This window comes from Petaurus breviceps, unplaced genomic scaffold (assembly GCF_028583685.1).
Source record: "Petaurus breviceps papuanus isolate PSGF00001 unplaced genomic scaffold, PetGlider_PUasm1.0 90397, whole genome shotgun sequence".
Lineage (NCBI taxonomy): Eukaryota > Metazoa > Chordata > Mammalia > Diprotodontia > Petauridae > Petaurus > Petaurus breviceps.
Genome location: NW_027187239.1, coordinates 281,769 through 303,096, shown reverse-complemented (window position 1 = coordinate 303,096; position 21,328 = coordinate 281,769). Strand labels below are relative to the sequence as shown.

The window sequence follows — 21,328 nt, the reverse complement described above, 5'->3', positions numbered from 1 at the left end:
CAATAGCCAGAGAAGAGAGAAGAGGGAGGCGCATTAACCAGGGCTACAAGGAATGTTGGATTTCCTCCTCCTGGAAGCTGGCATCTGAGGTCACCTGGTCTAACCTCCTCATTTTAACAGAAGAGGAGACTGAGGCTCAGTGGGGAAGGGATCTGCCCAGGTGATAGCGGAGGGGCTGTTGGCTCAGTAGAATCCGATTGTAAGGGTAATCCGTGAGAGGTAGTGGGAAGGGTGGAAAGAATGAGGACTTGAAGTTCAAGTCTTACTATCTGTGTGACCTTGGATCAGTGGCCTGTTCTCTGGGCCTTGATTTCCTCTTCTATAAAATGAAAAGTGTTGAGCTACATAGTGCTGAAGGTTCCTTCTGGCTCTAAATCTCTTGATTCTGTTCCCCCACCCTTACTACTCTCCCTAATAGGATAAAACCTGTTAAATACTGTGAAATCCCAATGCCAGTGTTGGAATTTAGGACCAGTGTGCTAATGTGGCAGACCTGACTGCCCAGCCTTGGTCAGAGGTGCTGGTGGTGCTTTAAGAGGGGACAGTGGAAATAACCCTAGATCTGGAGTAGGGGGGTCTTGGGTTTGAATCCTGATTCTACCTCTTCCTAGCTCTGTGAGCTTGGCCAACCCGAGTCCTCTCTCCGTGTCCCACCTCTCCTCTCTGTAAAATGATAGGCTTGACCTCAGAGATTTTCTAATGCCTTGTGATTAGGGCGATGCCTAAGGAATGTTAAATCTTGGGATGCAGAAAAACGGATTTGAGGTGGGAGTGGGGCAGGGATTTGCTCCAAGGCTGTTAGAGCCTTCTGGGTGGCTGGTCCTGGTGGCCTGAACTCAAGTGGGTGCAGCCCAGAGGGGAAGGGACAGACTTAGAGGAAAGTGTGGAGAGAGAATCTGGCCAGGATCTTGAAGCTGAGTGTGGAAGGATGGTGGAGGGTGAGCCTGAAGGCCCAAGATGGCCCCTCTGAGGTCACCTAGAGTACCCTCCACTGTCCATTTTACAGATAGACACTCAACCAGACTAAAAGGTGCAGTGACTTACCCAGGCTTGTCAGCAGCTGGGAAGTCAGACCCCACTTCAAGGCCAAGGCCCTCCCCATGGTGCCATCTCTGCCTTAATAACACTGCTCTCCAAAAGTGAACCCCATCCCCTTCCTATACCATAGCCTGTTCAGCACCTCAACCTTATCTGAAGCACACCACTGGTCAGAGTTGGGGATCTGAGGACCCCAAGTGATGTCACCCCCCCAGAATGCCCAATCCTGGCCAGCTGACAGGAGATGACATGGGAAGGAATTTTTCTCTTGTTCTTTCACTTTCCGGGAGAGAAAGATATGCCATCTCCCTGGATGAGAACAAGGTGGCTAAAACTATTACTATGTAGATAGAGGGGAAACGGCTGGACCTTTGGCTGATGGGAGAGTTGGGCTGGCCTCATAGGCCATGGCTGGGCTCCCAGACCCTGCCCCCTTTGCACCTGGAGAAAGTGCAGCTGTGCCCAGATAGCTGGGGGGACACTGCCTCAACTTCCCTTTCTCCCTTGCTGTATGGAGACCCATCCCTCGAGCCCCCCCTTGAGTCCCAGTCTTCATGAATGTCCCCATATTTCTCATCATCAAGCTGTACCGAAGGGCATAGGATGACAGAATTTAGAGCTGCCCTTCCCTGCCTCTTCAGGCCCTTCATCTGACAAATCTACATAGCAACCATCTGACCCTGGACTCTTACTAGTGCTGTTACTTGAGTAAGTCTTTTTTTTTTTTTGCCTTTTGCCTTTTGGAGGGCCATTGGGGTTAAGCAACTTGCCCAAGGTTACACGGCTAGGTTTGTGTGTGTGTGTGTGTGTGTGTGTGTGTGTGTGTGTGTGAAGTGTCTGAGGTTGGATCCGAACTTAGGTCCTCCTGACTCTAGGCAAGTCTTTCTGAACCTCAGTGACTTCATCTCTAAAATGGGTATAATGATTATAATAGCTAAGTAGGAATCAAAAGAGAGGATATGTGGAAAGTGCCTTTCAAACCTTCACGTGTTTCATCAATGAGTTGTAATTGGTGTTATGTGTCAGGCTTGGAATATGGGGGTAGCACCTGCCCTCAGGGAGCTTACCCTTTGGCCAGATCGATAGTACTCATAGAATAGCTGGAAGGAGGCAGAGGCCATCAGGTCCATCTGCCTTATTTACAGATGAGAAGACCAAGACCCAGCAAAATGAAGGGACTTGGCTCAATGCCCCAAGGATAGTAAATGGCAGGGCTGAGCTTCAGTCAGTCAATCAGTAACGTTTATTAAGAGCCTCTTATTGGGGAGGCTAGGTGGCACAGTGAGTAGAGTGCTGGCCCTGGAGTCAGGAGGACCTGAGTTCAAATCCGGCCTCAGACACTTAACACAAAAACTAGCCGTGTGGCCTTGGTCAAGTCACTTAACCCCAATTGCCCTCCAAAAAGCAAAAAAAAAAAAAAGCCTCATGTCCTAGGGAAGGAGGGATGGAGTTGTTGAAGGTAGGAGATGGAGTGCCAAATTCAGGGAACCACAAATATAGGCCAGTCTGCCTAGAATGGAGAGTCCGTGAAGGGCAGGCTGGGAAGGGACTTAGCAATGTCATCTAGCTAGCGCTGGGCCTCTGGGGGGAGTGGGACTTGTTGCCCTCCTCCCCAAACAGTGAGAGGGGGAGGGAATTGGGCTCTGGCTATCTGTCCATAGCCTTGGTCCAGAAGCTTTAATCTTCCATATCAATCATGGTATTGCCAAATGGGGCTTTAAAGTGTTAAAAAAAAAAAAAAGTTATCAATAGCAGCTCCATTTCTAAATACATCTCTTCCCTTCCCCTCCCCAGAGAACCATGTCCCCTGTGACAATGAATTTAAAAAAAGAAAGATGGGGGGCTGGGGTGAAGGGGGAAATGTAGTTCAGCAAACTTACCAACCGATCTCATCTGCTGAGTCTGGGAACACGGGCAGTGCTCCAGACCTATGGGGCACCTCTCTGCGGACTTCTGCCGATAAGGAAAGGAAGCACAGCTTACCTCCCTTCTTTGGAGACCAGCTTGGTCTCTAGAATGACACATCATTCAGTTTATTTGTCGTTCTCTATAAAGTGCTGTATGTAGTCATTGTATATGTTGCTTTCCTGGTTCTTCTTCCTTCACTTTGTATCAGTTCAGAGAAGTCTCCTGTTGCTTCTCTGAATTCTCCACATTCTTCAGCGTTTCTTAGACAGCCATATTCAATCCCATTCAAGCCAATCAGCACACATTTATTAAGCATTTACTGTACACCAAGCACTGTGCTAACAGTTGGGGAGACAAAAGAAAGGTAAAAAAAACAGACCCTGCCCTCAAGGAGCTCCCATTTCAGTGGGGGAGATAGCATACAAACCATCTACACATACAACATGTGGTTTTCTGAGCAGATGGAAGGTAGTTTTAGAAGAAAGACTCAGCCTTGGGGCACCTGGAACGGCCTCTCATTAGGTGGGATTTGAACTGAGTCTTGAATGCAACCAGTAGGTGAAGGCAAGTAAGGGAACGCATTCCAGGTATGGAGGGTGACCAGTAAAAAGACGTGGAGAGGGGCGGCCAGGTAGCACAGTAAGAGCACCAGTTGCAGTGTCGGGATGACCTGGAGTTCGAATCCCAGGCTCAGACACTTAGCACCCACCCAGAAACACCTGGCAGTGTAACCTTGAGCAAGTTACTTAACCCCAGTTGCTTAGGGGCTGCCAGGTGGCTCAGTGAGTAAGAGCACCGGCTCCAGTGTTGGGATGACCTGGAGATTGAATCCCGGACTCAGACACTTAGCACCACACCCAGAAATAACTGGCTGTGTAACCTTGAGCAAGTTACTTAACCCTGATTGCTAAAAAAAAAAAAAAAAGACACGGAGTTGGGAGATGGTCTCTTGAATTGGAGGAACTTTGGATGAACCTCAGCTTCCAGGGCCATTCCATGGGACCCTTGCAGTCCTTGTTCTCCAGGTGTGGGAGGCCTGAACAATGTTCCAGTGTCCAGGGTTGTGGAGGTTATGGACGATTTGCGTGGCCACTGGCTCACTCTGTTACTTGGGCTGCCCAGGACTCCCTGCCACAGGCTGGGCTCAGCCCCATCGATGCTTACTCAGCTCAGAGCTGAATGAATTCTCAGGAATCCTGGAGTCAGCGCTTTGCCAAGGTTGCTGTCCCCAGCCCCACTTTGACCTTTGCCAGCCCTTGGCAGCAAGGCAGACCTGAGCCTTTTGGACTAAAAGTGCCCTTTATCTAGATAGGAAAGCCAGCCAGATCATTATACACACCTGAACCAGTGCCACCAGGGCTGGTCCTGGGCCTTGATGCAAGGCAACCCTTGGATAACAAGGGCAGGAAACAGAGCATTCTACATAGGTGGGCTTGCCCCCACAGACATCCCTGCCTGAGGGTCCCTCCTAATAGGGCTGCTCCCCTTCTGGGGGCATGGAGGTACCCTCAACCAAATATAACATGTGGGCAACTGGCCCATGTTGTCCATCTGGCTTCCTGCCCTTATCAGGGCTCCAGGCCAGAATGGCTTGTTATCCAGGCACTGTCCTAACTAATAGAGATACAGTAGCATTAGGGACAAGTAGGGACTTAATAAACGTTTGTTTACTGACTGTTTGCCATACCAGGTGCTCATGAGTGAACTCAGGTAAGTTCTAACCCTCAATCCTGGCCTTCTGCAATTGATTGTTTATTCCAAGTGTAGAACTTTACATTTATCTTCCTTATATGTCATCTTGGGAAATTTGGCCCCTCTTTCTAGCCTCTTGGGATCACTTGGGATTCCTGTCACCTGATGTGATACCTCCCCCAGATTCTGCCTTGCCGGCCAGCCCCAAGACTGGACTCTGCCCAGGCCAGGGTCAGGAATCCAGATGGTTCTGAATGTTTTCTCTTCTCTCCTCCAGTATGGCAAGAAGAAATTGAAATACCTGCCTTACAACCACCAGCATCAATACTTCTTTCTGAGTGAGTATAGTGGCCAGCCCAGGGCTGCCCACCCAAACCCTGCCCCAAGCCCCAGACCCTCAGCAACCCTAGCAGAGCTGCTTCTGCCCCTCCCCCATTGCTGACCAGGGGGCATCTCATCTCCTAGGAGTGCAGAGAAGAGCCAGCATGGGATCCTAGAACTGAGAGGAAGAAGAATAACAACATAGAGCCCATTCAATATTTATTGTAATGATTATGATAATGAATAATGGGAGAGCCCATCTAATAATATTGATATGCTAATAATGAACTTATAGCATATTGGTGTATCTAATATTGATACTATTGTAATGATTGTAATTAATTCAATACCTGGGGATCTCATAAAATAAAACATTAGCTCTCCTCTAATAATTATTGTCTATCATTGTGTTACAAGCTAATTAGTATTATACTGCTGATCATTGGAATTGCTATATACCAATAGGTAATGATAATTGGTATTATATTAATAAAGATAATAGACATAATATTAATAACTGGAGAGCAATCTAATAACAGAAATGCCCATTTAATAATAACATGGAATGCACTAATTGTTGCTGTAACTGATATTATAATGTTGATATGAATCATTGGAGATTCCATCTCATTATGTGGACAATGTCTAATATCTAGCATTTATAAAGTGCCTCAAGGTCAGCCAAGTGTTTTCTAGACATTAACTTATTGTATCCTCACAGCAATGCTGGGAGATAGGTGCTGTTATTATCCCCATTTTACAGATGAGGAAACTGAGGCAGCCAGATGCCTAACCTTGGGTGACCCAGCTAATAAATGGTTGTGGCTGGAAAGGAATTCAGGTCTTCCTGACTCCAGGCTCAGCTTCACCTCTGCCTCCCTTCCCCAAAACACCCCTATGAGAGAGAGCTTTACTTTATTCCCATGTTAGAAATGAAGAAATAGAGGCCCTTTAAATAAATAAAAAACAAAGTCATTTGTCCTTTGTCCAGTGGCAGATAAAATGCACAGAGCCTGGGTCCCAACACAGATTCTTTGACTCCAAATCTTAATGCACTTCTCACTATACCAACCTATGAACTCACTCACTGTACAGATGATGAAACTGAGTCCCATGGAGGTTCAGTGACTTGCCAGTGGCCCCACAGTTCATAAGGGGCTGAGCTTGGACCCAAGTGGGCTGCCCTGGCCCCATGTTCACTTCCCACCAAGCCCAGAGAGAGGAAAGCCTGCGTCCATGGTCACTCTGGCTTGGCCTGACCTGTAGCCAGGCTCTAGGCCCCACTGCCTAGGCCATGGCTCAGTCCTTCACTCCCCAGATGCCCTCTGTGTGATAGGACAATGGCTGTGGTCAGCCCCAGGTTTTGTGCCTGAGCCCTGCGGACACACAGAAGGGGCTTGGGGTGGGGGCAGGACCTGGGCCAAGCCCCTCCACCATCGCGCCCTCCCTCTCCCCAGCCCTGCTCAGCGTCTCCTCTCTCTTCTCTCCCACAGTTGGGCCGCCGTTGCTCATTCCGATGTACTTCCAGTTTCAAATCATCATGACCATGCTTGTGCGCAAAGACTGGGTGGTGAGTCATGCGTCCCCAGGTCCTGGTGGGGTGTGCTTGGTGCTCGGCCTTTGGGGAAGGGCCTACAGGGAGCCTGAGAGCAGAGGGGTGGTGTGTATACTGGACTGGGCGGCTGTAGTCTCCTTCTGCTAGGGGGGTGGTTGGTGATTGGCCTTTAGGCTCAAATTTAGAGCTAGGAGGTAGAACCTTAAAGGTCGTCTCATCCAAGGCCCCCTTCAGGATACTGATCTCCAGGGAGGTCAAGGGAGTTGCCCAAATTCACATGGGTTGTTAAGGGCCAAATTAGGATTCAAACCCAGACCTTCTGACTCCGACCCCAGGCTCCTTTGCTTCTGGGAGCATTGTAAATTCCCCAAGGGAATCCATCCCTCTTTGGCTCCACATTTGTTGGGGGGCTGGCATTGGGTGAACAGTGGAGCTGACTTCTGGGGTCCCTCTGAGCTCTGTCATTCTGAGGCTCAGAGAACCTGGCTGTGAATCCCCCCACAGCTGCCTGCTCTCCATACGACCCTGGGCAAGTTCCTGCTCTTCTCTTCTGGAGCCTCAACATTCTCTTCTGCAAAACTGGGGGAGGGAAGGGTTGGAACAGGTGATGGCTCCAGGAGCCTTTCCAACACAGAATCTGTAAGATGGGCAGATTTGACACCAGAGCAGTGGGCTCTGCTCATCGCCCCTGATACATCCTATGCAACCCTGGGCAACTCATCTGCCTTGCCTGGTTGTCAGTTTCCTTATCTGTAAAATGGGCTGATAGTGGGCCATATGGTCTGCACCGAGGTCCCCCCCCAGTTCCCGTGTGTCTATGAGGGTGGTAGGGAAATGCATAGCGAACAGCCAGTGTGCATTTCAGTTCTGTCTTAAGCTATATAATGGTGATGATAACTGGCATTTATAGAACATCTGAAATTTTGCAGAGCTCTTTACGATCTGACTTGATCCTGGAGGTAGGTGCTGTTATCTCCCCATTTTGAAGGTGAGGAAGCTGAGGCCGAGAGAGGTGGTGTGGTGGCTGGAAAGCCGACCCTGCAGGCCAGGGCAAGCCGCACTCCTCACCCTCCCTCTGCCCCAGGAGCTCCCTCAGGATGACCCACAGCCATGGGAAGGAGCTGACCTGCTTCCGTAGAGTTTCCTATGCTGGGGAAATCCCAGGGCCAGGCTCTGGGTCTGCCTTGCCCCCTTCTTGTCCCAGACCATCCAAACTTGGCTGCGTTATTGAGTGCCACCAGGGCTCAGGGAGTCTCAGCTGTCCTCTGGGCATGTGCCTGGGTGGCCCCGGGGATGCGCCAGGGCTCAGATCCCTGAGGTGTGACTGGCAGAGGATGCATTTGGTCAGAGACGCCCAGGGGCTCTGGACTGCCCGTCCAGGTCAGCAGCCTGTCCTCAGGGTCAGGAGGACCTGGGTATGAGCACTTGCTCTGACATGACCCAGCTGTACAACTGTGGGGGCCCGTTAACACCTTAGTGCCCTCCCCCATGCCTCCCCTTGTCCCTAAGACTTGTCCAGATGTCATAGAGACAGCATGGAGTCATGGCCATTGAGCCGGCCTGGGCAGTGGGGAGCCACCCTCTGACCTGACCTTTACCTCTCAGTGACTTAGGCTGCTCTCTTAAGGCCCCTGAGGCATCAACAAGCTGCCACTCTGCATTACTGGAGGGAGTCTCCTCATCTGGGAGTTCCCTTGGCCAGAGAAATACAGGGGAAGGGCCCCAGGGTCAAGGCCGTGTGGCTTCATTAAAGCCATTTCAGGTAGGGAAGGCGGCCCTGGCACTGTGGCCAAGATCAATGCCCCCAGGGCCAACGATGGATGTGGTCAAGGAACGCGGGTCCAGCAGGGTATTATCCCGGACCTGGCTCCCCTGCCCCTCCCACTCTGCAGAATCCCTCCCTCAAAACAAGAGAACCTGGGACACACAGACACTCTGGTCACCTCTGAGCATGAATGTCTCACTCTGCACTCCCACCTCTGTGGGACCTCCCCAATACAGGCAGGAAGGAGCCGTGACTCTGAAGTCAAAGGGCCTGGGTTCAAATCCTGACTTTGCTACTGACAGACTCTCTGGCAAGTCCCTGGGCTCCAGTCTCCCTGTCATCCTCCCCTGTATAAAATGAGGAGGCCCCTGAGGGCCCTTCTGGCTCTGGACTCTGATCCTTTGTGTAGAAGGTGGCGTTGGCAGGTGTGGGACGGTGCAGAACGCAGAGGAAGCACCGTCTGTCCTCGTCAACAGTGACCATGCACTACAGGGTCAGGCCCCACCTCCAACACTCAGCGCCTTGTGGGAGACTAGGCAAGTCCCTTTATTTCCCTGGCCTCAGTTTCTCCATCTGTGAAGTGGGCATCACAATGGCCATAGCAGCACCTATTGGATTATTTAGCCCCTGATAGGACGATGTCTGTTAGTGCTTTAGGTAAAGTCTGTAAATGTAGCCCTTCCCCTGGTACATGTGCATGCACACACACACACACGTACACACTCCCACATGCTCTTTCACAAACACTCACACACACACACTCATATCCATGCACATTCATACACACTCACACATGCTCTTACACACTCACATAGATACACTCTCACATACACGCACCCACACTCTCACATACACTCACAAACACACACACTTACACACATGAACACTCACACACCTACACACACTGACACACTCACACTCTCACATACACTCATACACACAGTCACACACACTCTCACATACACACACTCACATACGCTCACAAACACACTTACACACACTCACACTCACACACCTATACACACTCACTCACACTGACATACTCACACATGCTCTTACACAAACACATGCACACACACTCACATATACACACGCACACACACACTCACACTCACACCACGGCACACCCAGCAGTGTGAGGCCTGGCATCTAATCTCGTCTCTCTCCCTAGGACTTGGCCTGGGCCATCAGTTACTACACGAGATTCTTCATCACCTACGTCCCTTTCTACGGAGTCCTGGGATCTCTCTGTTTCCTCAACTTCATCAGGTAGCCAGGCTGTGCCGAGTCATTCTTGGGGACCAGGAGCAAAGCTTGTCTCTCCTGCTCAAGGATCACTTCTTTAAAGGCCCCAGGGGTCCCCTCCCCTTTGCTCTCTGAGGGAATGAAGACTGCCTTAGGCCCGCAGGCCCTCGACTAGTCAGTGTTCAGGGAGTTCAGGCCAGTGTCAAGGACACTTCCAGATTAAAAAGTTCCATATCCTGTCTTAGCCTTGCTGCTCCGGACAGTACAGACCATGCCCAGGTGCCCGCTGCCTGCTTATCACTGTGCCTGCTTTGGGCATTGAGCCATGTGGGGAAACATCTACTGGCCTAGACTCCAGCAGACTCCCCTGAACCTCCTCCCACCTGCTGGACAGCACTGGGACACCGACCTTCCATCGATCTCCTGGCATGAGTGGGTAGTCCCCGTGAGCAATGAAGGCACTGTCTTCTCTGTGACTCCCCTCCCTAATGCCGAGGTTGTCAGGCCGTTAGAAGCCCCAAGGGGACCTTGGGTGTGTATAGAGGCTCAGCTCACTGTCCTGCCTGTGCTCTCCCCCCAGGTTCCTGGAGAGCCACTGGTTTGTGTGGGTCACACAGATGAATCATATTCCTATGGACATCGATCGGGAGAGATACCAAGACTGGCTGAGTAGCCAGGTGAGGGCTGTGGCAGGTGGGAAGAGGGTCAGCGGCGTCTTCCCTTTCATCGCTGGGGGATGTGAGCACGTGAGGAATGAGATTCTCTGGTGGATAATAATTTGGACCTATTGGCCCTAAGTTTTACTTAACCCAGTCTACATGCAGAGGAATGAATGGAGCCCCGCCATTGGGGGCGTCATATACGCTGTGGCTGGAGCAGTGTGTCTGGGATCAAGGTCCGGCTTCAGGGAGAGCAGGCCACCAGGGATAGTGAGGGAACTGGAGAGAGGGCAGGCCACCTGGGGACAGCTTAGAGGAGCCAGGGAGAAGGACTGGGTGGGGTGGGAGGGGGTTAACAGTAATATGGTTTGTCAGCTTGATGATTTATGAGGTAGATAATAACAAAATTCTCTGAAGTGCTATCTTGGGGAAAAGGGATTAGCTTCTCTCTGCTTGGTTCCCCGAGGCAGAATGAGACGTAACAATGGCGAGTGACAAAGAAACCATTTGAGACTGACCCAAGGGGAAGCTTCTTAATGATGAGGCCTGTCCCCTACACAGGTAGTGAGTTCCCTGTCCCAGATGGCTATGGGGGGACGCCACTGAGGGGCTGCTTTTGGGGTCCCTGCCAGCTTGGATCCTGGGTGATTCTGGTGCTGGTATCGATGGGATGGCTGGACAGGGAGATTCCCCACCTGGCCCCAGGAGCCAGGCTGCCCCGGGGACAGCGGCTCCTCCCTTGTCTCTCATCCTTCCTCTCCCTGACAGCTTTCAGCCACTTGTAATGTGGAGCAGTCCCTCTTCAATGACTGGTTCAGTGGACACCTCAACTTTCAGATTGAACACCAGTGAGTACAGGCGTGGGCTGGGGAGGGGCCGGGAAAGGCCTCCTGGAGGCAGCAGTCTCAAAGGAAGCCTGGGATTTAAGAGGAGGAGAAAAATCATTGCAGGTGGGAGGCCCAGCCAATGCAGAGGCACTTGGTCTGTGGGCCTGACACAGCTCCTGGCCCTCTACATTAAATCCTCCCATGGCACACACGCCTGATGTAGACAAATGTGCCCAGAGGCACAAAGACCCTTGCGCCAGGGCAGCTCATCTGCAGCCTTGGGTCCCATCGTGGGCACAGGGCAGCTGCTGTTGCACCATTGAGAGGCAGTTGTGGCCCCGGAAAGAGAGCTAGTCGTGGAGGCAGAAAGATCTGGGTTCAAATCTCACCCCTGACACATTCTGACTGTGTGATCCTGGGCAAGTCACTTCTCTGTGCAACGTCCCAGGTCCCTTTCTAAGATGATCCATTGAAGGGCAGATGCTGGTCTGCTTTGGTGAAGGGGAGTCCCCTCTCTGGGACTTCTCTCTGCCTATGCCCTTCCCAGAATATTCAGTGAGCAAGCAGAAGATCCGGGTTCAGGTTCCCACCCCACCATAAACTGGCTAGGTAGCTGAGTTATCACTGGTCTTCTCTGATCATCAGTCTCTTCGTCTGAAGAGGGAAGGGGGAGCTCAGATGGTCTCCCTCTAGGCCTTGCTCACCTGCTGTCTCCTTGCCCCTTCTCCAGTCTCTTCCCCACCATGCCACGTCACAATTACCACAAGATCGCCCCCCTGGTCAAGTCTCTGTGTGCAAAGCATGGCATCCTTTACCAAGAGAAGCCCCTCATGAGAGCCCTCCAGGATGTTGTGGGGTAAGAGCTGGTGGATGGGTGGGCCTGGGGGTCCAGCTCTGACAGGAGGGATGTGGTACCCTGGGGGAGCACGCCTGGTGATTGGCACACAGCTACCAGAGGGAACGCCTCAGCAAGATCTCCTGGGTCCGTGCCCAGAACCTTGGGGTCACAAGATGGCAGGAAAAGGAGGTTGTTCTGTCTGCAAATGGATAGGGCAGCCAGAAAGATCTAGATTTGAATCCCGACCCTTCACTAGAGAATCAAGGGCCTCAGACACTTCAGTGACCATGTAGACTGACTCCCACATTTCACAGATGGGAAAAAATGAGGCCCATAGAGGTGAGGTCACACTGCTTGTCAGTACCAGAGCTGGGACTCAAACCCAGGGCACACCCTACCCTGGGCCTCAATTTCCCCATATGTAACATGAGAATGTTGAACTAGATGCCCTCTAATGTTCCTGAGCTCCATGACCCCAAGAGCCACCTCTTTCTCTCCACAGGTCCTTGAAGAAATCAGGAGACCTCTGGTTGGATGCTTATCTCCACAAATGAAGCCCCCACCCACCTTTAGGGACTGTGGGGAAAGGAGGGAGGGGCTGATCAGCACATTTAAGTTCGAGCAATCTGAGTTCCTCCAACAGGGCCCAGGGTCATTTCAGGAAACCCCTTCGGGAGCCCCCTTAGCACCTCATTCCTCTCTTGTCTCTCTGCCTCCCCAACTCTCTCTCTCCCCATTCTCTCCCTCTCTCCTCTCTCTCTCTCCCTCTCTTTACTCTTTCTCTGTCTCTCCCTTCTCTCTTTCTTCCTCTTTCTCTCTCTCTTTTCTCTGTCTCTCTGCCTCCCCTTCTCTCTATCTCCCCATTCTCTCCCTCTCTTCTCTCTCTCTCCCTCTCTTCATTCTTTCTCTCTCCCTTCTCTCTCTGTCTCTCTCTTCTCTGTCTCTCTGCCTCCCCTTCTCTCCCCATTCTCTTCCTCTTCTCTCTCTCTCTCTCTCTCTCTCTCTCTCTCTCTCTCTCTCTCTCTCTCCTCTTCACTCTTTCTCTGTCTCTCCCTTCTCTATCTCTCTCTCCTCTCTGTCAGTCTCTGTCTCTGTTTCTCCCTCTCTTCACTCTCTGTCTCTCCCTTCTCCCTCTTTCTTCCTCTTTCTCTGCCTCCCTCCTCTCTGTCTGTCTCTGTCTCTGTCTCTCTAACAATTCCCTCCTCCAATTTCCTGGCATCTGGCAGTGGCTGATCCGACTTGGTTCTTTTCAGGGAATGGGGGTGTAGTGGTTGGAAGACATGCTGGGCCCTTTAGCCATTGGAGTCTCTCAGATCTGAGCCTAAATGTTGGGTCTCATTCCCTATCACATTCCAAGCCTGGTTTCTGCTTCTGGCCTTCACATGACAGTTTGCCCTCCTTCTTTACCCTGCCGTGATTCCCAGCTCTCTCTTTCCCGAGGGAAAGAAGGAGATGGGCAATGTTATCTTCAGTCACCAGCCTTGCCCCAACTCCTGTCTGATGGCAGGGTAGGGGCCCTCTGCCAGTTGCTGGCCTAGCCTCTGGGCCTCACTCCATCCCTCTCTGCACCCCCTGGGAAGTTGTGATAATCACTAGCCCTCAGACCTGCTCTTTGGGGCCTGCCTAACCAGGCCTTGCTTGGAAAGGCCCTCAGCCCTCCACTGTACTGGCCATTTCCCACTGAACCTGAGCAGCTCACAAACTGCCTGCTGATTTGTCCTGAAATGTGGGTGGTTCTTCAGACCAGAGCCTTTGGGGGCCTCCCTCAGACGATCAGCCTGGTGCGGTGAGAAGAGGAGACCTGAGTTCAAATTCCAGCTCAGTGACTTCCTGTATGACTCTGAGAAAGCAATTTGGGCTTCATTCTCAAATAAGGGGCTTGGACTGGATGGCCCCCAAGGCTCCCTTCAAGTCTGATGCCCTGTGAACCTGTGACCAGCTCAGCCTGGTTTCAGATTAAACACCTGGTGCCCTCTTTCCTCCTGAGAGCATCCTGGCTGCCTCTTCCCCTACAGAGCTGGTCCAGAAGTTAGAACTCTGTGGACTTCCTGTCCCACTCCACCCCATGGCGAGGTGCCCAGTATCCCCCAGCCCCAGGTTGCCTTTTGAGAATGCCCAGAACAAATGGGCAACTGAGGCAGCTGCTCATCCTGCTTTCTTTGAATGTCTCTGGAGGGTTTTCTGCCTTGCCTTCAGGTATGTCCCAACCCTGAAGGCAGCGGGGTTCACCTGCCCCACTCCCAACACAGCGTTAGTGCTTGGTGCCTATTTGGGTTTGCCCTAATTGGGGAACATCAATTTAGAAAGCCAGAGGGGGGAGGGAGACCTCAGGGATTGCTGAGGGTCCAAGCTCCCCTCCTTTTACAGACAGGGAAACTGAGACTCAGAAAGGCTTGCCTGAGACCACACAGGTAGTGAGGAGCAAGGTTTCAAACCCGACTTGTCTGGCCCTGAATCCATTCCTCTTTCTACTAGACCGAGCTGCCTTCTCTTTGGAGGAACAACCTTTGACCTCAGGCCGCCTCTCTCAGGCACATATCACAGTGGCCTTAAGATGTCAGAAGGAAATTCTCCACGTTCTCCGTTTTTTGACCCAGATGCTGGGAGGGGCTACTTAATAGGGGGAGGTCCAGAGTCCCAAACATTTTCTTTGATCCTGTAATGGGGGCGAGTGGTCCTTCAAGTATGCCTTGGGGCACGCTTGTATATCCAGGACCAATGCCAATGGGGGATCTTCAGACTTCTTTCCCCTTTTTGGACCTCAGTTTCCTTTCTCTGTAAAATGAAGGGGTTGGGCTGGATTTCTAGTGTCCAGTACCCAGGATTTCCCTTTTCTAGGAGCACCAGCATGATCCGTCTCCCCCATGGGCCCTCCTTCCAGCCTTGGTGTCTCTGTCCTTCCTAGTCCTCGACTGAGGAAAGCCCAGTCTTCTGGGTCCTGGGAGAGGTCTGGTTTTGCTTAAGGTTAAACTGGGCAGCTCAGAGGAGCCCTAGGAAACGGCATCTTTGGTTCTGGGGCCAGTCCCTCTTAACATGAATCTCAGAGGCAAGATGAAGCTTTGGGTGGTGGGGATGGATGGCGTCTATCCTTGGTCTTTTAGGAAGCCCCTGATAAGGGTAAGAAATGATGCCTGCCCAGGGATTGTTGGGCTGGAAGGAGTGGCCCAGGTGAACAGCCAAGTCTCACCTTATTCAGAAGCTTCAGGAGATAAGGAGATGAGGTGGAGGGATTCTTCTCCCCCTGCTGGGCAGGGCCCCCTTTCTGCTTTAGAAATGCCCAATTCTACTCGCTCCTTCTACAGCAGGTTGTGTGAGACTCACAAACCTCTATCTTCTGGGGCCCACAAGGGCTCTTTATTCCTTAGTTATCTGTGCTGATAACTCTTTTCAGGTTGAGCACAAGAATTAGATTTAGGCTGTTTCCATTCCTATGACACCATCACGCTCTCCCCCACCCCAGTTCCAAAAGTGTGGGATGGTAGTTGAAAGTATTCACTGTCCAGGGCACTCTCTTTAAAAGTCTTAACTAGATTAGAATCTATGCTGTTGTCAATGGAGGAGTCCTTGGGTCCCCAGGAAAATCGTCCTTCTCCAGCGCTGCCCCCCCCCCCCACTATCAATGCCCCTGAGCCTGCTAGAGGGGGCAGGCTGGTTGGAGATGGTAATGTGGAAGGGAACCCTGAGTCTTACTTGCTTATGCAATTGCAGAGGACAAGATTGTCCCTTGGACAAGGAGAGAACGGAGTGACCGGGAGGTCTGGAGGAGAAGGGAAGGGATCCAGAGGAACGATTAAAGATTGGAAAGGAGAAAGTGAGGAAAGGAGTTTGTACTAGGAGAGGACAGGTGTGAGAGGGCTGGGAACAGAGCAGGGACGAGGCAGCTAGCAGGCTAGGCACGAGCCCAGGGGCTGGGAGGAGTGCCGGCATCCTGTCCTCCACAGCCGGGTCTCTGGCCTGCTAGCAGATTTGTTCTCTGTGCCGTTTTAGGTCCATAGCATTGCAGCCTGGAGTGGGGGGGAGGGGAGGGGCAGGAGAAATCCCCATCTCCTCGCCGTTGACCTGGGGTTTCTCGGTTGGGGCCGGCTCTTTCTCCTTGGTGGTAGTTCTGAACTGAAAGTTCTTCATGCTTAAAGGGACCTTTCCTGACCCCCTCCCCCCATCCTGAAGCCACTGTCCCCTTTCTCCCCATGGAGGCAGAATTCTTAGGAAACAAGAGCTTGATTTTATGACTTTCCATTCCCCTCCTCCCCCCACAGTGTTTTGGGAATGAATGAAAGGCCCATTTTGTTCTGGTGTCCTTGCTACTCAATAAAAATCGACCTTTTGTGTTAAGCCCAGGTCTGGCTGTGGTATGTAACCTCTGGGAATCGGGCCCACCGCTGGAGCCATGGCCTGGGGGTACAAGATGTCCTGAACCAGCCTCCTGGCCTGTGGCAGGGGGCTGGCTGGGCTTCCTGGCCGCATGTGGGAAGGTGGTGGGCCTCTAATGAGTCAGGGAGGGGCTCAGTGTCCAGCATCAAGAATGTCATGAGCCCCAGGGCCGGGGTCTGACTCTCAACGCTGCCTGTTTAGGAGCCGTACGGCCTTGGATAAGTCTCTTCAGGCCTCAGTTTCTTCTGCTGTAAATGAGGGGTTTGGTCTCCCAGGGCCCTCCTCCCTCCAAGCCTACATTTTTGGTGCTCCCCCTCCAAGGCTGGTAGCTTCTCCTGCCCTTCCCCCTAATCCACTGGGCTCCTTGCCCTTCCATGCAGTCCACAGAGCCTCCCTCTGCCGCTGTCTCAGCTGCCTCTTTTTCATGTTCCATCCTGCCCACATCTCATCAGTGGGTCCTGCTGCACTCTCCTCCCTCCTCGGTAAATTGAGTACCTGGATTGTAGACTTTCCCAACCCATCCCCTTGCCAGGGGCCTGGCCTCCCAGACCCTCAGCTTCCTCAATGCCTCTGACCTAGCCCCACACACCGGAGGGGTCCTGCCATGCCTTCCCCTGGCTCTGTCCCTGCTGCCTGAAGGCCTGGTGAGGTTTGTCCTTCAAAAAAGACACCCGGGATTCTGGGCACTAGAATTATTGCCATGGCTCTGTTTGTCTGGGGCCAGGGCCCATGTTCAGGGCTGGGTGGCAAGGGTCAAGTCCAGGCATGGGAAGACCTCTTCCAGCTGTCAGCCTTTGAGTAGTCTGCCACTCCTCAGCTACCAAACAGCCTGATCAGGCCGGAGGCCCTGGAAATGCTCCAGACTCTCTCCACCCCTTACTTATCTTTACAAAAAAACTTATCTTTACAAAAACAAAGTGCTTGGGCCAGCTCATCTTCAAAGTCCCTTCCCTTATTAGAGGTCCAGGAAGTGCTTATCACTTTAAGCCATATTCTACATGGGCTGGAAGAATCTGGAGAGTTTCTCATTTTTGTCTCAAATATGTCAAGGGAGAGTGTCAGAATTCAGGAACCTTAGAACCAGAACCCAGTGTCAGAATTGGGGTGGATCTTAGAACAGGGAATGTCAGAGCTGGGATGGACCTTGGAACATGGAATGTCAGGGTTGGATGAGGCCTTAGAAAGGAATGTCAGCTGGGAGGGGGCTTAGAACAGGAATGTCAGAGCTGGGAGGGGGCTTAGAACAGGGAATGTCAGCTGGGAGGGACTTAGAACAGGGAATGTCAGAGCTGGGAGGGGGCTTAGAACAGGGAATATCAGCTGGGAGGGGGCTTAGAACAGGGAATGTCAGCTGGGAGGGGACTTAGAACAGGGAATGTCAGAGCTGGGAGGGGTCTTAGAACAGGGAATGTCAGCTGGGAGGGGGCTTAGAACAGGGAATGTCAGCTGGGAGGGGGCTTAGAACAGAGAATGTCAGAGCTGGGATGGACCTTGGAACATGGAATGTCAGGGTTGGATGAGGCCTTAGAAAGGAATGTTCAGCTGGGAGGGGGCTTAGAACAGGGAATGTCAGCTGGGAGGGGCTTAGAACAGGAAATGTCAGAGTTGGGAGGGGGCTTAGAACAGGGAATGTCAGAGCTGGGAGGGGGCTTGAACAGGGAATGTCAGAGCTAGGAGGGGGCTTAGAACAGGGAGTGTCAGATGGGATGGGGTTTGAACAGGGAATGTCAGAACTGAGAAGGACCTTAGAACAGGAAGAGCCTGGAAGGAACCTGGAGCACAGAATGTCTGAATGGGCATAAGGAGCTGGCCTTTTGATAGCTAGTCCAGTCGCTTATATTTGCCAAGGGGACGTCGAGGCTTATCTTGAAGGAATGATGGGGCCAGATTAGGTGTGATAGCACCTGTCCTAGAACCCAAAATCCTCAAAAAATGTCCCTCCTCTGGAAGAGCTCACAGTGGTCAGGGAGCAGGGTCTGTGCCCAAGAGCTCCCATGCCAGGGGCACATGCTACTGAGGCACCCACTCCTGGGCTCTGGGAGTTTGGGTTGCTGCTTCCTCCTTGCAAGGAGCCTTGTCAGGACCCGGAAAACTGGAGAGAGAAGGGCAGGCTGGACACAGGAGGGCAAGCTCTGGCAGCAGGTGTGTTCTTGGGAACTCTCAGCCCATCGTGGTGGAGGCTGCCAGGGAATGGGCAAAGGAAGGCTGGGCACAGCTCCCCAGGGTCTGGTGCCAGGATCCCTGTCCCTCTCTGGGGATGAGCCCCACACGAGGAGCTCAGGGCCACACCCTCCCCCTGAGCCTGTCACTTGTCTCCCTAAAGGAAGCTTTTCCTAATGCCCCCCACCTTGTATTCTGCATACATTCATTTTACATACATGTGTGTGCACATGGCTTCTTCCCAACAGAATGTGGACTCTTTGAGATAGAATTTTTCCTTTTTTTGAGTCTCTATGTCACCATCATCCAGCATGGGACATGGCACACAGTTGGTGTTTAATAAAAGCTTGGTTATGGCAAGTGGCGTGCTTGGGATACCCACTACACCAGTCTTGGCCAATCTTCTCTCCCCAAGGAGCCAACCTTCTCTCCCTGCCCTCCCTCCTCCTCCTTTGCAGCTTCCAGAAACTCCTGTCCACTTGTACAAGCCCTGGCTCGTTCTCTCCCGTCCTACTTCACTGTCTTTCAGCCATCTGGGTTTTCTGCTCTGCCTGGTCCAGGCCTCTTTCTATAATTTGTCTTTTCTCCTCTGTTCCATCCACCCACCTACCCATCCACCCACCCATCCAACCATCTACCCACCCACCTGTCCACCCACCCATCCATCCATCCATCCACTCCTTCATCCATTCATTCAGCAAGCTCCCAATACAGATTGAGCGTGGCATGAGAAATACGAAGTCAAAAATGAAAACAGTCCCTGCCCCCCCCCCCAGGAGCTTACATTCTAGAATCAGCAGGAAGCACAGATAAGGAAATCCAGTCATTGGGAAGGTGGTCAGGAAACCAGGGAAGCAGGACAGACTTCTTGTAGGACGTGGCCCGTAAGCTGAGCCTCAAAGGACATGAGGAGGTTCCATTTGATGTAGAGATGGGGGCACGCGGTGCATGCCAGGAGTGGGGCACAGCCTGGGCAAAGGGTCAGAGTCGGGAACGTCAAGGGGAGTCCTTGCTTACTTGCTTGGTCTCTCATCCTGTCTCCCTCTGCGTCTCTTTGTCTCCCTCTAGAGGGGACATTCAGCGTCACACAAAGTCACTCTGGTCTCTGTCAGACTGGTGGCAGTTACTTGCACCCTGGGGCCAGCATCAGGGATGCTCCAGTCTATGCCTTGGTCCAAAAAAGTGGCCACCAATCTGTGGGTTCTGAATAGCACTAGGCTGGCCTCTACCAACCCTACTCACTCCCTCCCCAGAGCCTGAGATCCCACCATTAGGGATTCATTTCCTATGGGCTCTGGAAGTCTTTTCAGTCTCCCTCAATCCCTAGTTAAAATGCACTGAGCCCTGGGAAGGGAGGACCCAGAACCTGGCCAGCTGATACCTCAGGGGTCCCCTGACAGCTGAGAGCCAGCTGAGTCCCTGGGGCATGGAGGAAAGAATGAGTGATCAGAGATAACAGAAGAGGGGCCTGGTGCCACCCTTGTCCCAGAGGATGCTGGAGCAGCCCAGACCTCAGAGTATGCTTTACCTTCCTCTCTGCCCCAGTGCTGATGGGTGAGGCCCAGCTCAGCCTCCCCAGCCATGCCCACAGGTGTGCTTCCCAGGCTTTAGAACAGGCTGGGGGGCAGGGAGCCTGGCACAGCAGTCAGAGGCCCTGGATTCTAATCCTGCCTCTGACTCGTACTTCCTGGGTGACCTTGAGCAAAGTGAGCCATAGTTTCTTCAACTGTAAAATGAGGTTTATGAGATTGCTTGTAACTCTAGACCTATGACCCTTTAACTTTAAAGCACAGGAACCTAGCTGGGGGTGGGAGGCGGGGAAGAGGAAACAAGAAATCTATACACACACATACACACACGCACATGTGCACACCCACACCCCCACACACATGTGCACACTCACACACGTGCACACACACCTACAAACACACACGTCTCACACACGCGTGCACATGCACACACATGCATATTCACACGTGCACCCTACACACACACACACACACACACACACACACACACATGCTCCTCCCTGACTCCACAGCCAGAGCTGTCCCACTTCACAGGTAATCAAACAGAGCAAAGAGAACTGGCTCAATGCACAAGTGACCCAGGCTGTGTCCGGCTTCTCTGTGTGTTTTTAATCATTAACCTAGAGTGCCCACACATCAGGCAGGAGCTGGAGCCCAGCAGGAGTCCTGGGCAGAGGCAGAGAACAGACTCAGAAGGAAGTCTGCAGGTTCCTTCTCTGCAGTGGGGGCTGGCCCTGAGCCCCCATGCCCTGGACAAGTCCCCTGGGATCTCTCCCGGGGGAGGGGCCCCAAAAGACCCAAGTGGGCCCAGGCCTCGGAAGACCCCGGAGAAGAGGCTGTGCCGGCCCTGAGGGAACAGCTGGGGCCCTGTGGTACAGGGCTGAGCTTGGCAGAGATGCCATCTTCAAAGGGCTCACTGGCCCAGCCCCTTCCCCAACGCCCCCTCCAAATCAGCCATCGTGTGTGAAGCTGAGAGTTGGGGCTTGGCCTGCACAGAGGGAGGCTGGATGCCCACCTCCTAGGGTGGTAAAGCTGCCCTGGGCTCTCTTCACTCATGGAGGTAAGCCTCCAACCAAGCATCACCAGACTTCTTCAGGGACCTGTGGAAAGGAAAGGGACATTTTTGCCCGCAGAGGGTGAGGGGGGGCGCATGCTGAGACCTCCCCTTCCCCAGGACCTTTGGGAAAAGCTGGTCAGAAATGGGGGTGACACTGACACAAAGGGCAGCTGACCAATCCACAATGGCCCCCTGACCTTGACTGAGTAATACAAACTCATAAAGAAAGCAAAAGAATAGAAGTCAGGACATTTGGGTTCTAACCCCAGCCCTTCCTGCCAGTTATGGGACCTTTGATGAGACTTGGCATTCCTCCTCTGTAAAAAGAGGGTCTCAAAGGCCACTCCTAACTCTGACTCTGAT

General features: G+C 52.4%; 3 protein-coding genes across 4 annotated transcripts in view; 1 reads left to right on the top strand and 2 right to left on the bottom strand.

The window, feature by feature from the left end:
- FADS2 (fatty acid desaturase 2) overlaps nucleotides 1–16,180 on the top strand; it is a 41,115-nt gene extending 24,935 nt beyond the window's left edge. Inside the window, exons 6-12 of the mRNA XM_069108525.1 lie at nucleotides 4,916–4,976; nucleotides 6,453–6,529; nucleotides 9,451–9,548; nucleotides 10,105–10,201; nucleotides 10,952–11,031; nucleotides 11,741–11,866; nucleotides 12,351–16,180. Coding sequence (XP_068964626.1) covers nucleotides 4,916–4,976; nucleotides 6,453–6,529; nucleotides 9,451–9,548; nucleotides 10,105–10,201; nucleotides 10,952–11,031; nucleotides 11,741–11,866; nucleotides 12,351–12,402 — 591 coding nt within the window. The 3' untranslated portion in view covers nucleotides 12,403–16,180. The remainder of the gene's footprint in view (nucleotides 1–4,915; nucleotides 4,977–6,452; nucleotides 6,530–9,450; nucleotides 9,549–10,104; nucleotides 10,202–10,951; nucleotides 11,032–11,740; nucleotides 11,867–12,350) is intronic.
- The window catches only part of TMEM258 (transmembrane protein 258), a 428,372-nt gene that overhangs the window by 131,769 nt on the left and 275,275 nt on the right, over nucleotides 1–21,328 (bottom strand). The window lies entirely within an intron of this gene.
- Nucleotides 20,497–21,328, bottom strand: part of FADS3 (fatty acid desaturase 3) — a 25,611-nt gene continuing 24,779 nt past the window's right edge. For both annotated transcript variants that reach the window (XM_069108519.1, XM_069108520.1), the window contains exon 12: nucleotides 20,497–21,008. In XM_069108519.1, the coding sequence (XP_068964620.1) occupies nucleotides 20,957–21,008 (52 nt within the window). In that variant the 3' untranslated portion in view covers nucleotides 20,497–20,956. The remainder of the gene's footprint in view (nucleotides 21,009–21,328) is intronic.